The 16,685-nt window shown below is 36.1% G+C and overlaps 1 protein-coding gene across 4 annotated transcripts in view; it reads left to right on the forward strand.

The window, feature by feature from the left end:
* cnksr2b (connector enhancer of kinase suppressor of Ras 2b) overlaps window positions 1-13,575 on the forward strand; it is a 39,217-nt gene extending 25,642 nt beyond the window's left edge. For 2 of the 4 annotated variants that reach the window (XM_082142157.1, XM_082142158.1), the window contains exons 9-22: window positions 477-623; window positions 2,108-2,241; window positions 2,631-2,821; window positions 2,959-3,048; window positions 3,860-4,065; window positions 4,149-4,200; window positions 4,914-5,089; window positions 5,176-5,249; window positions 5,542-5,613; window positions 5,838-5,905; window positions 7,179-7,282; window positions 8,984-9,500; window positions 11,145-11,344; window positions 12,614-13,575. In XM_082142157.1, coding sequence (XP_081998283.1) covers window positions 477-623; window positions 2,108-2,241; window positions 2,631-2,821; window positions 2,959-3,048; window positions 3,860-4,065; window positions 4,149-4,200; window positions 4,914-5,089; window positions 5,176-5,249; window positions 5,542-5,613; window positions 5,838-5,905; window positions 7,179-7,282; window positions 8,984-9,500; window positions 11,145-11,344; window positions 12,614-12,664 — 2,082 coding nt within the window. In that variant the 3' untranslated portion in view covers window positions 12,665-13,575. The remainder of the gene's footprint in view (window positions 1-476; window positions 624-2,107; window positions 2,242-2,630; window positions 2,822-2,958; window positions 3,049-3,859; window positions 4,066-4,148; window positions 4,201-4,913; window positions 5,090-5,175; window positions 5,250-5,541; window positions 5,614-5,837; window positions 5,906-7,178; window positions 7,283-8,983; window positions 9,501-11,144; window positions 11,345-12,613) is intronic. The other 2 variants (XM_082142159.1, XM_082142160.1) reach the window with 1 other exon arrangement.
* Window positions 13,576-16,685: the final 3,110 nt, after the last annotated feature.

Consider the following 16,685-nt stretch of genomic DNA (forward strand, 5'->3'; position numbering starts at 1 on the left):
GCAAAAAAATACTTATTTTCAAGTTATTTTCAACTTTGTATTCATCAGAGAATCCTGAATTATTTTCAACTTGCATAATAATAGGAAAATGTTACTTGAGCACTACATCCGCATATTTGAATGATTTCTAAAGGGTCATGTGACACTGAAGACTAGAATAATGACTGCTGAAAATTCAGCTTTGCATCACAGAAATAAGTTACATTATAAAACACATTAACATAGAAAACCATTATTTTAAATTGTTGTAATATTTCACAATATTTTTGTATCTTTGATCAAATAAATGCAGCCTTGGTGAGCATCAGATACTTTTGAATGGTTGTGTATAGTTTTCCATCTTTAAATTATTTTTTTAAGACGTATATGACATGAAGAATCACCCCCCGTTAACAAGACAACAAAATGCTTGTGTGCTCTGGAATGTTATCTGATTCTCTTGTGGTGAAGTCAACACGTGTGTTGGACTTGCCTAGGTGGGCTGGCAGCTGAAGAACCTGGTCAACTCTTTACGCAGCAATCCTGCAGGGGTGACCCTCACGCTGAAGAAACGACCTCAGAGCACTCTCACGTCAGCCCCAGCCTTACTCAAGAACATGAGATGGAAGCCCCTCGCCCTGCAGGTACTGACGGGATGTGTGCGGTATGAGGATTAAGTGGTGTGTGTGAATTGATGATATGCTGTGGCGTAGTCCTCCAATCTGTGCATGTTCTTTTTTTAGCAGCATTAAGAGCACTCTTCCCCTCCCTTAGGGCTTTGACCAACTAGATTGCATGGCAAATCTTCACTCCCCTCTTCCCCCACCCACTAACCTTCCCTTTTTTTTCCTCTTTCATCTTTTTTTACCTCTAATCTGCTGCTTATCCCTCTTTCCACAATCTCCTCTCCAGCTTCACCGAAGCCCCTGTGCATCAGGAAGCTTTACTGTGGCCTGAGAGGAAAATGTGGAATGTCGTTTTAGACGCTTGACTGTGCAGTGTATAAATTGCACGTATTCATTTTTTCTTTGCCGTTTCTATTGCACAGCTGACAGTTAACAAGACACGCTGATTGTCATGACAACAGTTGAAGTCATTGAGACGGCATTTTATTTTACACAGAACCAAAGCCGATTCAGCGTGCGCAAAGTGTTTTGTGTTTTAAATACATAAACGCAGGAGGAAACAGACTCAGTATACTGTACACTCAAATGAGATGGCCATTGCTATTTTTTCGCATGTCTTCTTCCACAAAGACACACAGGTCAGGTTATTCTGCCATTAGAATGAGTGTTTGTTGTCTGGTAAAATTATTTATTATTTTTGTTGACTTTTAACTTTAGTTAATTTCCTTTAGTAGTTGTCATTTCATTTGTGGTAATTATTTCAGTGATGAAAATGTTGTTAAATCAGTAGTTTTTGTATGATAACCCTTGAAATTTTCATGAAACAAAAAAAAATATCGCCATTTTTGTCATTTAATAACTTCTGTATCTATTAAGCACTTATCCGTTGCAGAGATGTAGCTGTAACAAAATCGAAAATGCTTTGAAGACATCTTGGTGATGTACACTAAAAGTTTGGGGTCAGTAAGATTAAAAAAAGAAAAATAAATTAATATTTTTTTCAGTAAGGATGCATTAAAATGATCAAAAGTCATTTATAATGTTACAGAAAGTTTATATTCCAAATAAATGCTGTTCTTTTGAACTTTCTGTTCATCAAAGTATCCTGAGAAAAGTGTATCACAGTTTCTTAAAAGATGATTTCTGATGGATCATGTGACACTGAATAAATTGCATTTTAAAACTTATTACAATAGGAACCAATTATTTTTAAAATTGTAATAATATTTCACAATATAGCTGTTTTTGATCAAATAAATGCAGCCTTTCAAAAACCCAACCCCAAACTTTTGAACGGTAGTGTGCATGTGAATGGAGAGGACATTTGTAGACTTATTTATGATGTGTTTCTTTTTACCTGCAATGAAATAACAAGCACTCATTATCGACAAGTGAAAATCTGAAAATGACCTGTATTAAAACGTAAAAGTATATTTGAACAACTTTCAAATGTTGTAAATGGATGTTGTAAACGCTAAAGCTAACAGTACCACTGTTTTTAGCCCATCATTCCCCCGAGCCCCAGCAGCAGTGTGGCCACACCATCCAGCACCCTCAGCACCCCATCCAGACGGGACAGCTGCGCTCTACAGGACCTCTACATCCCCCCTCCCCCTGACGAGCCGTATTCACCCAGGTACAGTATTAAAGGCACACACACAGACAAAAATGACAATCTCAACAACAAGAGGACAGACTAGTACACTGATCCACACTGTAAATATGTATAAATAAATATGAAACACCTCACACCATGCACTTTTTTAAAAGAGAGTACAAAAGTTTTGAGATGGTAAGGTTTAAATGTTTTTGAAAGACGTCTCTGATGCAGAAAAATACAGTAAAACGTAATATTGTTAAATTCTATAACTTTAAATAACTTTAAAATGTAATATATTCCTGTGATGGCAAAGCTGAATTTTTCAGCATCATTACTCAGTCTTCAAAGATAATTTGCACTGGAAATAATGTTTCTCTAAGAAAGCTGTAATAGAAGATTACACAAGATTTTTCTTACCATTGCAGAGATGAAATGGGGAATCTGACCAGCAATTGCCAGCAGGCCGCTAAAGGTTCTGATTCGCCCAATTCCTTCTTGGATCAGGAGTGCCGGAGGCGATTCCCCCTGTTGGATGAGGATGCCGTCCTGTACTGTTACGAGTATGATCAGAATCAGGGCCCTCCGACCGTACGCAGGGACAGCACTCCCACATATGGTACATGCTTTCTTACATGATGATGTTTGATCTTTACAGGCTAGCTTCAGTGTCAGGAGAGGTTGTCTTTTCTATGTGTATTGTGCAGTAATTTTTTTATTTTATTTTATTTTGATTTCTCTGTGCTTGTGTACTAGGACGGCTGAGGCCTATTTCCATGCCTGTAGAATATAACTGGGTTGGAGACTATGAAGATCCAGCCAAGCTGAAGAAAGAGATCAGAAGAGGTGTGTGTGTGTGTGTGTGTGTGTGTGTGTGTGTGTGTGTGTGTGTGTGTGTGTGTGTGTGTGTGTGTGTGTGTGTGTGTGTGTGTGTGTGTGTGTGTGTGTGTGTGTGTGTGTGTGTGTGTGTGTGTGTGTGTGTGTGTGTGTGTGTGTGTGTGTGTGTGTGTGTGTGTGTGTGTGTGTGTGTGTGCGCGCGTGTGCGCGCGTGTGTGTGTGTGTGTGTGTGTAGGTGAGTGTTGAGGGGGATGTTTTTTTATCTCTTTTACTTAGGTTACACTAAACCAAGAATTTCATCACTTCAGCCCTGACCTCTCCATTTGAACATTTTAAAATCTTCAGCCATTCCATTCAGATTGTCCTGTGTCCCCTATATTTACCTCATTTTTTGTTCTTGGATCTGTCTGCCAGTATCTCGCTGGCTCTTTGTTTGAGATTTTTGGATTTTTCGGTTTTGCATTGCCATGGTAACTCCAACATAGAGGTCTTGCCAAGATGCTGGTTTCTCATTGGTTGAGGCCAGGATCTGTTGCTGAAGGAGTAGGAGCAGAGAGAATGCTTTCTTTAGTCACGTTGGCAGAATTTATATTAAATTTGTACATGTGCAACACTGCACCTTTCAGCCCTATTCTTTGATCATGAGACCTCTGAATAATTTGATTTCAGCTCTAAGCATTACATTATTTAAAAGGCAGAATAATTTCTGGTCTATTAAATTAAAAAAAAAACAGACAGTGCATTGAAAAATGTGCTTTGTCTCATTTCATTTTCATAATCAGTAGACTGTGGTTTCATAATCCCATACATTTATTGACAGAAAAATCCCTGCTGCGATATGTGAGTGAAGACAAGACGGGGACAGAGGAGTACCACACGGGACGCCGCAGCAGTCGGCGTAGTAGAAGAAAGAGTGAGAAAGGTGGAAGCCCCGCCCACTACACCCTAGTCCCCACCCTCCAGATGGACATGCTGCAGCAGGACTCGTTGGCCACACCCACATCTGAAACCTCTTCTGTCTATCTTGTGAGTGTTCTGAAGACAACTTAAAGTCATGCAAGACTATGCATAAGATGATTTAAATCTTTTATTTATTTACTATCTTTCAGACATTTGATCGATCATCCATGCTCTCCCGGTCAAAGAAAGTTAAGTTAAGAGGTGAGATGGTAAATTCTACTGGCTCTAAAACCTTGTCATGTAGTTATTGACACATTGCAAAAATATTTTAATCAGACAAAAAAAAAAAAGGGTCTTGTTTTCCCAGAAAAATATTTAATAATCCTGCAAATTTTGTGTACAGTAGGTTTAGCTTTCAGAGAATCATGAGACATCTAAAAGAATTGGGGTGGGAAAAATAAACAATTCAAGATATGTATTTTTGTATAATTAAAATAATAATAATTTAAATATTTAAAAATTATTTATACAATTAAAATTATATATGAAATGTTAATAATTTGAATAAATGTGTTAATTTTGTTACATATTATCAGTTTATTATTAAATATATTATTTTATATTATTTAATATTTAGTATTCTGTTTTATTTAAAATTATTTTTAGAATTTAATAATATAATATTGTCTAAAAAAATATTTTGAAATGTAATTTGTTTTTTCAAGGATGTTTGAATAATTTGACTTGAAACAGGAAAAAAAATACTGATTGAGAAAAGGATTTTTGCACGGCAGTTATTTTTTTCTACACACATTCATTACACAGTCTCACTCTGTATAATTGTTCTGTCAAGACGTTTCTCTGGCAGTACATCAAAAATGTCACTGTTTGGATATTATTCCTGCCATTCCTTTCATTTATAATGCCCACGTTGATATCTCTGATCTCTCTCACTCTCTCTTTGTCCTTCTCAGCTGGATCACTGCCCTCCATTAGTAAGCGGCGAATCTCCTGCCGAGACTTGGGTCAGGGTGATTGTGAGGGATGGCTCTGGAAGAAGAAGGATGCAAAGAGCTACTTCTCTCAGAAATGGAAGAAGTACTGGGTTGTGCTGAAAGACGCCTGCCTATACTGGTACACCAATGAAGAGGTGAGGGCACGGGGCCATTCATCTGCATGATACAGTACCACAGAACAAAATGTTTTTCATTTCATTGTTCTCTGTTCTTTTTTTAGGATGAAAAGGCAGAGGGCTTTGTCAGTCTGCCTGAGTTCAACATTGATCAAGCCAACGAATGTCGCAAAAAGTTGTGAGTGGTATTATAAACTAGAATTGACAGATTATCATACAATAGCGGTATTGAGTGTTTTTCTAAATGCGGTTTACGTTACATAAAAAACATAAAAAGGGTAAAAAAATCATATTCACTACACTGATTCCCTATGGAAACAGTCCTACTAATCTGTGCACCCCCAACACCAGTGTATCAGTTATTTACCTAACCAAATTACAAAAACTTATTTACCTAACCAAATTACAAAAACACCCCTATCGGAAAGGCCAGCATGATTTGATTGTCTATTTTTCTTGCTTGTTGTCAGTGCTTTTAAGGCTTGCCATCCTAAAATCAAGAGCTTCTACTTTGCTGCAGAAAACTTGGATGATATGAATAGGTAAGATGAAAACATGTCTATAAGAAACAAAAAAGGCTCATAATGTAATCTGAAACATTGTCAATTCCTCATGAATTCTCTTGCACAGGCTCCCGAATCTCATTTAATGTTCCCTTAGCTGATCAAAGCTACTAATTTTAGCAACATCCCAAAAGACCCTTTCAGCTCTGGATTTCAGCCGTGCAAAGAGCTCCCCAGGTAACTTTTTTTATGTTTGCTCACAGGTGGCTCAGTCGGATGAACATGGCGGCAACAGCTCACTCAGAGCAGAAAAGGATCCGACAGGATCATGGTGAGAAGATGCCTTCATGCTCCGCTAAGCCTGTCGGATCAATTATTCCCACTCTCTGACTTTGTGTGGTCTGGACTGCAAGTCCTATAAATATTTGCATATGAAGTACAACATGTTGGATGCATGTATAGGGCATATAAATTGAAATGCAGGAAGTCATTTTTTTTAATCATTCGTCAGAATAAATTTGTTTTTATACCATTATTAGAACGTTATTATCATTTCATGAATAAATGCTAGATGACTCGAAAATGTATACAAACATATTTTAAAGTCCCCCTATAGTCAATAATTGTATCACTTTAAACTCATCTTTAATTATCAAAATTACATATTTAAAAAAAAAAAGATTCCAGTGAATAATTTAGTCATGCCTTAAAATAGCTTGAATGTAACTACACCCTTGCTTCACTTAGTATACGCAGATCCATGAATATGCATATTTGTCCCCACCTCCACTTGTCACACCAGCTCAGAATACCTGTAGTAACTGTAGTAAATGCTACACAAGAAGGGCAAGTAGAAATATTGGTTTAATCCAGTAACTGATTCAGAAGAAGATCAAATTTACAGGGTTTACTACTAGTCAATAAATCAGAATGCGTTTTATGTATCGCTCTTTACAATGTTGGACACATAACGGTAATTGATATGATTAGAATTTGGCTTGACTACGTTATCAAACAGCTAATGTGTTGCTAATGTTACACAAACCATGTTCACGTTAACCATCTCAGAGTCAGACAGCTTCCTTCAAAATCAGTATCCTTAGAAATGCTTTGAACATCATAGAAAGTCAGTGGAGAAAGGCATATAGTTCATCATAACATTGTAATAAACATCATATTCATAATTCACTTGTTATATTGCTATGTGTACCAAATTTTGCCTGTTCCTTTTTTAAAGGTGTTTTTGTGCTCACTGTGTTAAAATGCCCAAAGTGCTTGATAGGAATGATAGCACGTTGACGGGATGGTTTACTTGTTTGTGACAGTAGGGAACATGGGCGATTTCAAACCACACTTTTAGACTCACTTTGGTACACTGCAGTTTTAAAGAGAAAATACTCAGCAATGGTGTTGACTGATGAATTTATATATGGCTTGTCTTAAAGTATATTAAAAACACCACATAGACATATAAACAACATTACAAACTTGATTTTCACCACAGGGGGACTTTAAATTAAGTTTACTGTCTGCTTTTTGTAGCATTCAAATTTCTGAATTGGACTTCCCATTTGTTTAATGGATATTTGCTGTCATTTCCTCAGACTACTGGAGCGAGAGTGACCATGAGGATGCTGATCACATGCCCTCAACACCCAAACAGGACAGCCCTCCACCTCCGTATGACACTTATCCACACCCTACCTCAGTAAGTCATGTCTTTCTTTTTTTGCTTGGGTTTCTGTGTTTAACATGTAAATTCTTGCTGAAATGTAATTGCGTTATGGGCCAATAACACGTTTCTCATGTATACTCATGTTACTTATTGAACTCTCCGAATGCTCCTCGCTCCAGGCAAAATCATGTAATTCCGCTCCTCACATACTCTACCATTCAAAAACATTTTTTTTTAAAGGGACCTATTATGCCCCTTTTTACAAGATGTAATTTAAGTCTCAGGTGTCTCCAGAATGTGTCTGTGTGAAGTTTCAGCTCAAAATACCCTGCAGATCATTTATTATAGCATTAGTTGTGAATGCCAATTTTTTGGAGTTGAAGTAAAAACATGCTGTTTCCATGCAAGTATCTTTAAATGCAAATGAGCTGCTGCTTCCCGCCCCATATCCAGAAGAGGGCAGCCTTAACAGCTCATGCCTCGGATACTCTGCTTAAAACTAAAGAAACATCTGTTTGGCTTTGATTGTCATCTCTATCGCGGTCAAGCTCATGTGACATTACAGTTCTTCGTCATGATGGAAGTTATTATTTGCATGCGTTTTAAAGCCATATCAGTTTAAACTTCTAATATATGTTTTTTTTTTAGCGCACACATCCGAAACATGCGCACAGAAAGCTGGATGTCATGGTCCCTTGAGTAATAAACTAAGTTCTCTTTCAGGACTTATTGCTCTTAAACTGTTCCAATGTGACGCCACGTCATTTTTAGACGCTGTTTCTGATTTATGAGGAAAATAACAAATGGAATGGATGGATTTTTACCACAATAGGGTGGTTGTTTACACACACTGCGGCCACATAATTAAGTTAAAAAAACAATATAAAAGTCAATTTTGCATAATAGGTCCCCTTTAACTGTTTTCTATTTTTATGTATTTTAAAATGTACTTTATCCCTGTGATGGCACAGCTGGATTTTCAGTATCATTAGTTACTCCAGTCTTCAGTGTCACATGATCCTTCAGAAATCATTCTAATATGCTAATTTGATGCTCAAGAAACATTTCTTCTTATTATCATTTTTGAAAACAGTTGTGCTGCTTAATACTTTTGTGGAAACTGTGATAAAAAATAATAATTCAGGATTATTTGATGAATAGAAAGTGGATGCAAAACAATCTGTCCCCAAACTTTTGAACAGTAGTGTACTCCATATACATAAATCTTAGACTGAAGGAAACAAATGAGGTGATGCAATGCAGAAAGACATGGTGGGACAAGAGAAGGGCAGAGAGGAAGGGAGAGCAGGATGAAGAATGAGGTGTGAAGGGGTGGACAGAAGGGACATGAAGGACACATTAATTATTTAGACCCCAGGGGTGATTGTGGCCACTGTAAATTCATAGTCAAAGGGCACTTTTTTTAAGGAGGTCCTCTGGCTCCAGCCTGTAATCTTAATGAAGGAGACGCAAATCAGTCCTATAATCCTAAGCAGGAGAATTGTGTGTGCGTGTGTGTTGCTGTCGTTCCATCCAGGCAGAGCATAACTAAGGGTGACAGCAGTGAGCTTGTAAAGGACGACAGCAGGGAAAATGGAAAACAGGGATCTAAATGCCCCTCTTGTTATAGTTGTCCTTCAATTCGGATTTATGCTTCTTGTTGCACCAACCTCTAAGTTGTAAAATATACCAACTAAAAGGTGCTTGCATATTGTCTAACCCTCTGTGTTACAGGTGAGTCCGTTCCAGGAGTCCCAACACATCCGCCCACCCTCCACGGAGACCATCCAGTCCCGCTCCCCCCTATCCGAGACACATGGGGGCAGCGTGAGCAGTGCCAGCTCTCCGGGCCGAAAGTCTTCCAGCCAGCGGCGTTCGTGGCAGGACCTCATCGAGACTCCCCTCACCAGCTCCGGCCTCCATTTCCTGCAGACTCTGCCATTAGACGACTCCGTGTTCGTCGATCCCAGCCGAATCGTGCCCATCGAGCTCCGCCGCCAGTCGACGCTCCCCGCCCATCACGGGCTGCCGCCAGAACACTACGCCCAGCCCATGACGCCCACCCAACCCAGCCAAAAGTCCTTCCCAGCTGTAGGAAGAGAAGGAGAAGGAGGTGGAGTAGGAAACAAGCACCGCAGTTTTACTTTGCCCCGTGACAGTGGTCTTCATGCTATCCTTGCTGCCAGCAGTGCAGCTGAACACGCAGATGCACAGCGATACCACCTGGGCCGGGCCCATGCCAGAGATGCAGGTCAGGAAACTGAGACATGGTTGTGTTCCTAACTTGCCTTTGCTCACAAAAGCAGAGGGAAGGTAGTGGGTGAGTTAGCATGTGTAGGCAGAGGCAAGTAAATAGTTTCTGGATTTGGCCGTCTGGGTTGCCCATGTCAAATTATGTACATATTAGGGTGTGCCTGTTTGTCATGATATTATTGATTTCCCTTGAGTTTCATACATATTTTTAATGGTGGTCAACCGATATGTATTGTTAACAAATTGTATTAATATGATAATTTTAATAATAATAATAATAGTAATAATAATAATAATTGTTTTTTATTATATTATACATTGTTGTTAATTATTATTATTATCTAAATATTCATAACATTTATTCAGATTAATAATAATGAAAATAATAACCATGATATTGTTGTTTTTTCCTTGACGTTTTAATAGCGATCAACAAATAAGAATATTTGAATAAATATTATGAATATTTTAATAATCATGATATTATTATAATGATTATAAATTATTTATAATTATTTATCTGATACTGATTATTTTTGTTTAACAAATATGCAGAATTGATTTTAATTGTTTTATACATATTTTATGAATAATAAATAATAATAATCTGTTATTATTAATAATATGTTTATATATAAATAATATATATTATTATTTTTATATCAGAGTATTATTGTAATTTTGGGCATTTTATTTATGCGTGTGTGAAATTATTTTCATCTTTGTTTTGAGCTATGTCTTATTGTTAAGCTTCACTTTTTTTTATTTCGAAAAATAATATTGATTGTAATTTACTAGAAGGCATTACATTCACAATAAGAATCACAATCTTGCAAATCTGTAGTTTTGAGAATGGCTTGAGCTGACAGTAACTGTATTCACCGTTGCATTGTTGTTTTATTAGGTGGGTATCATGATTGAATTGAATTTTTTTTTCCAAATATCATTGAGGGGACGCTGCATTTTGCTTCAACGCTCCAGTTATTTGCATTGTAGCCTGTAATGATAAACATATTGCTGCTCGATTCAGATGCACTGTAGCTGCAAATCTCAGCTGAATACACATCTCCCTTAAGACCTCCAATAGCCTCATATTAGGTGCAGTCGTACTAATACAACGTGACAGCTCTCATCCCTGTCTATCCTTTTTCATCCCTCCTTTCTGTTCCACACATTCATGGTTTCTCAGAACTATACTGTGCCTCACAGCACACGAGGAGGAGTCCCTTCAGTCCGTGTTAATGTCTTCTCAGAATGGAAGCAGAGGAATATGGCTTTAGGGCCATTTGCTCTCTCTTTCTTCCACCCTGAGATCCCTGATAGTCAGTGTATAACAGCTAATGTGATCATTACAATAAACACACCACATCTAATTCTATTGTTTTGTACTATAACAAAGGTTTTCAGCCTTAGATGAAGAGATGGAGCTGAGAATCCGTTGTGTAACATTGAGTGTTGGATTTTAATCCTGCCCTATACTAACATGCATATAGTACCATATTCATGTATTTAAATGCTTTATGATGATTTTTAAAATAACCATTACTGATATACAAAACTATATACTTGTGCATTACATTTGAATTTAAATACATTGCAGTTGTGGTGAAAATAGAGAGTAACTCTTCACTGCCCTCTGTAGGTTCAGATCGGGAGCGCAGGCACCAGGCTGACTCATTGGGGGATTTGTACAGGGCTCTTGAGAGGACTAGTCTATCACCTGTCAATGAGCACAGGTCCTCTTCTCGATTAGAGTACAAGCGATCATTCGTCCGTCGCTGCAATGATCCGTTACTCAATGAGAAGCTGCACCGCCTGCGGATCCTTCAAAACTCATTCAAGGTACAGCTTTCAGGGGACACCGGTCCGGGTTTACTGCTTTCCCTGAGCAACATGACCACGTCATAGCTTGTTCATAGTTCATAGCATAAGTGTAAGATGTGGGGACACCATTTTTAAATCCCAAATTCAAATTCCAACCTAACATATACAGTATCATTCAAAAGTTTGGGGTCAGTAATTTTTTTTTAATGTTTTTCAAAGTCTCCTATGCACAATAAAGCTGTATTTATGTGATTACAAATACAGTAAAAACGGTAATATTGTGAAATGTTATTAGAATTTAAAATGACTGTTTTCTGTGTTAATATATTTTAAAATGTAATTTATTTCTGTGATGCATAGCTGATTTTCAGGATCATTACTCCGGTCTGCAGTGTCACATGATCCTTCAGAAATCAACCTAATATGCTAATTTGCTGCTCAAGAAACATTTATATTATTATCAATATTGGAAACAGTTGTGCTGCTTAATACTTTTGTGGAAACCGTGATACGTTTTTTTCAGAATTCTTTGATTAATAAAAAAGTTCAAAAGAAAAGCATTTATTTGAGTTAAAAGTCTTTTGTAACACTATAAATGTCTATACTGTCACTTTTGAGCAACTGAATGCATCCTTGCTGAATAAACATAGTTTCCTTGAACAGAAATCTTACTGACCCCAAACTTTTGAACAATAGTGTAAATATGAACTTGACTAAACAATTTTTGACAAAGCACTTTACAAAAAAATCTATTCTTTTAACAGCAGTTAATGCATTAAGCATGAACTAATTATGAACAATACATTTATGGCATTCATTAATATAGGTTTTATATAGTGTTCCCATTTTTCCCAGTATACCAATCAAAATCTGAACTTGACATCGCCATGAATGGTAAAAAAAAAAAAACTCCTTTTGTTTTCCACAGGAATTTTTTTATTTTTTTATTTTTTGAGTGGCATGTGCATTAGTAGATGATTACATTAATATTCAGTTTAAAGCAAGTGATCCTCAGTATGTGAAACACAATTAAACTGATCATAGACTTTTTTGTGTTAGATGCCATGATGCTTCTGCTTGGCAAAGTTAAATGCACTAAATTTATTTTTATTTTTACCAGGGCTATTTATATTTCACAACTTTTGGATATTTGCACATCAATTTGCATATCAAATGTCTTCGTGCTTTCAGCTTTGAAAGCATTCTCTTTGTTTTATGTCTTGTGATCATAGACGTGTGTTGCATAAATTAATACGCATTATTAATCGCTGTGTCTTGTTTTGACAGGACATCCCTCTTCAAGAGGCAGAAACTAAGATCATCCATCGGGATGTGTAGCCAGAGAACGCAGCAGGGCACAGCACCAGTCATTCCAGCCATATCTGCTAAAAAAAGATCCATTCTCTTTCCCTGGAGGGTTCATCTTAGTCGCTTTTATCAAACATCTACATCTTTCTTAAGGAATATTTTTCATTCTTTTACTCTGTTACAGCGTTCATGAATTTCCTCTCATTGCACTCATTTATTTTTGCTCTTTTATTGCACATGCTAATATTGGCATTATTTTGTAAGTACAGTTCTTTTCTTTTTGAATTATTTGTGTTTGTAATAATGACTTTGGCCTCCATTTGGGGCCAGATAACTGCACTTCCAATGAACTCTACCCTAAAGTCTCTCCTGACTGAAAGAAAAAAACACAGGGAATGAATAAAACTACTGATATAGAAATTATTTTGTTCTAAATCTGATTTGCATGGCCATTGTCTGGTTAATAGATTTAATGTCTGTGATGTGTCTTAACTGAGAGTGTTAATTCCAGCTTCACTGAAACGAACATTTTTCAATGGTAAATGTTACTGTGACTGTAAGAGAAGAATTGACAGGATGTAATGATTGCGTGTCTGTGTGCGGGTGTGTGTGTTGAAAGCCTAAGTTTGTTGTAAATAATGTATGTTGTAATATTCTGACCGTTTGCACCCTAGCAGCAAGATTCTTGCAATAATGTTGAACTAAAACGATTAATTAGTTTGACACTGTCTATTTTTGTAAGCATGATATTTATTGAGATGTTTGTACATTGTTTTGTATGCTGAACTATGTTTTATCTGAAGATAACGGCAAGTGTAAATCCCTTTTAATGTGTTCCTGAAATATCTTTAACAAAATGAAACTTTCATGTGAAAGCACCAGTGTTCCAGTATCTCCAAAAAAGTAATTTTATCAATAAATTGTTTGATGTTTTGACATTAGTTTAAGTTCCAATGTGACTTGTTTGGCATCCCATGTGTGAACTAATTTTGTATGGTTATATATTTAGAGGGTTGGGCCATCAGGACAATTCAGTGGATTCAGTTATTTTATTTCTAAAATATATTATGATATTTGGGATTTGTGTAAAATCACTGCTGATATCCTGATGATGAAAGCTGGGCTGTACTTACATTAACCTATATTTAGGCACTGCCTATAGGCATTCAATGCACATGCCCACAAACGTGCTACTCGGTTTAGTTCAGTTGGCAATTACATGCTTGGAATAAAGCCAACATTATGAGTGAAATGGTGTAAGGACTCAAATTAGGGCACCCTTATTGAAAGTGTGGTGAGAGAGGCTTTCATTCAAATCTGAGCACTGTCTGCCTTTGAATGACACAAACAGAAAACCAGAGCTAAACATATGCAGTGAGAGGAATGCAGTTTCATGCAGAATCACAATGGTACCAGTGTTGGGGAAAGTTACTTTTAAAAGTAATATGTGACCCTGCACTCATAAAAATGGCTCTTTGGTTGAACATGATTCAATCATGGACAGTGGTTCCATGTGATTTAATTAAGTTATTTGGACACGACTGAATCAAGTTATTTGGACACGACTGAATCAAGTTATTGGGACACGATTGAATCAAGTTATTTGGACGTGTCTAATTTAAAGAAATTAGAAACCATGGAGTAAGTTCAAATTTATTTTAAATATTTTGTGGTCAGGCATAGATGCAAGCTACTAGATTAAATTAATTTCTGAGTTACTTGATAAAAACATGTTCTTTCAAAATGAAAACATAGAGTTAAGCCAAACAGTAACCGTTTCAAGTCGGTTTAACATGATGCAATAGTGTTTGAACATGAAACCTGATACAATGGTGTTAAATCAATATGAATGGTTTAAACAAAGTGAACAACATATATTTTTTTTTTTTTTTTTGAGTGCTGGACCACAAAACCAGTCACATGTCGCACGGGTATATTTGTGGCAATAGCCAATAATACATTGTATGGGTCAAAATTATCGATTTTTCTTTCATGCAAAAAAATCATTAGGATATTAAGTAAAGATCATGTTCCATGAAGATATTTAGTAAATTTCCTACCATAAACATATATATAAATATATATATTTTTGAGTGGATGCAGCAAAATCGCGAACATAAATGGACAACTTTAAAGGCGATTTTCCTAATGTTTAGATTTTTTTGCACCCTCAGATTCCAGATTTATTTTCAAATAGTTATATCTCGGCCAAATATTGTACTATAATAACAAACTATACATCAATGGAAAGCTTATATATTCAGCCTTCATATTATGTTTACATCGCAAGTAAAAAAAAAAAGACTTTGTGACTGGTTTTGTGGTCCAGGGACACATATGTTACAATATTGCGTTACTCCCTAAAAAAGTAACTAATTGCGTTAGATACTTTTTATGAAAAGGAATGTGTTGCGTTACTTTTGCATTACTTAATTCACCTGGGCTTGCTTGTTTTTTGTTTTTGTTTTTAATAACAAAAAACCCATAAGTTCTATTTTTGATAAATGTAATGGCCTTTTCACACCAATAGTGAAATTAATAAGTCATAGGCTGAAGGAAATGCAAATTCACACCTGTACAGTATGTGCAGCTCAAACACACCTTATGCTGACATTCTGGATTCCAGAAGAATCAGATGCAAGAGAAGAAAGTTCAGCACTCTTACTTCAGCAATTAAATTTTTTTTTTTTTTTTTATTATTATCAATTATTAATAAGTTATTTTTGCTTATCGTTGAATTGGATCATCGAAGGTCAGCAGCAAATACATTGGTTAATAAAGTGATAAATATGTGTTATTTAACATTTAATTATTGCAGGTTTTCAGGTTAGCATTTGAGGTTTTGTGCAAGTGAGATAAGTAAATTGGTCACTTTTAGTCTAAAACTACAATAACCATCATGTTTAACCATCTGCACTTACTCCTAATTTCTCTCAACACGGGGACAGATAGGTGTCCATCTGAAAACAAAGTAACTTGCAATTTAAAAGTAATGTGTTAACCTACTTTACTAGTTAGGCTACTTGAAAAAAAGTAATTAATTATGTAAGTTGTAATACTTTACCCCCAACACTGCATGGACTACCATGTTTTTACACATGCACCATAATAATTATATTCTCTGAAATACCTTAAGGTTCCATAAAAACCTGTACATTAATATTGTAGTCATTCAGTCATTGTGCAACAAAACATCATGGTATTACCAGCTGATACTGTACCATACTATCACAGTAAGGTAAGCAACAAATGATCATTCTCTTAGTTGTTCCGAAATGTTAAATGCACTGATTGTGCAAGCATTTCTGTTTATCATAAACATTTCAAGTTCATACTGAACCTGTGAACATGCTATTGCTTGAAAGTGTATTGGGTCATCTACTATTACATCTATCACTTAGCAAAATAACTCAAAAATGTAAGTCTTACAGTCTAAAAGCTGCACTCTGGAGAATATAATGCATTTTCATGTGCAGCAGTGTCCATACACGTGACGTGTGATATCGGGTTTGATCATGCCTCGGGGCCAGTCCACGAATGAATCGATGTTATTGAACAAATCTTTTGATTAAACGAATCATTTGCGTTCCCTTCCATGCACGGATCCAAATGTTCGTTTCGTCTGTTTCATTTTCAGTTATTATGGCATGATAAATAATTGTAGGCAACATTTGTGTTCCCAAATTATTTGCAGATAAATTTAATACAAAACAGTAGCCTACAAAAACAAAAAAAATGGGGAGTTATTGATGTCATGTCTTTGCCAGCAGTTGACAAAATAAATAAAAAATGATAGATAATCTGCAGAAAGGGTTAAAGAATGATTCTTTAGTTAAAGAATTTGGAAAATATCACTTACATTAAATAAAATGGATCTTAATGACATATTTTGTTAGATTGTTATCCACTAAACATTTGTTAATTATTATTTAATTTCCATAAAGTGTAAAGTTAAAACATAATGAAAAAGGTAGGCTAATTGATGTAAACATTATTTGACAGATTTTTTTATTTATTTTTTGTGTGTGCAAGATGTAAAGAGGTATATTAG

The sequence above is a fragment of the Leuciscus leuciscus genome (genome assembly GCF_965113295.1).
Source record: "Leuciscus leuciscus genome assembly, chromosome: 16".
Classification (NCBI taxonomy): domain Eukaryota; kingdom Metazoa; phylum Chordata; class Actinopteri; order Cypriniformes; family Leuciscidae; genus Leuciscus; species Leuciscus leuciscus.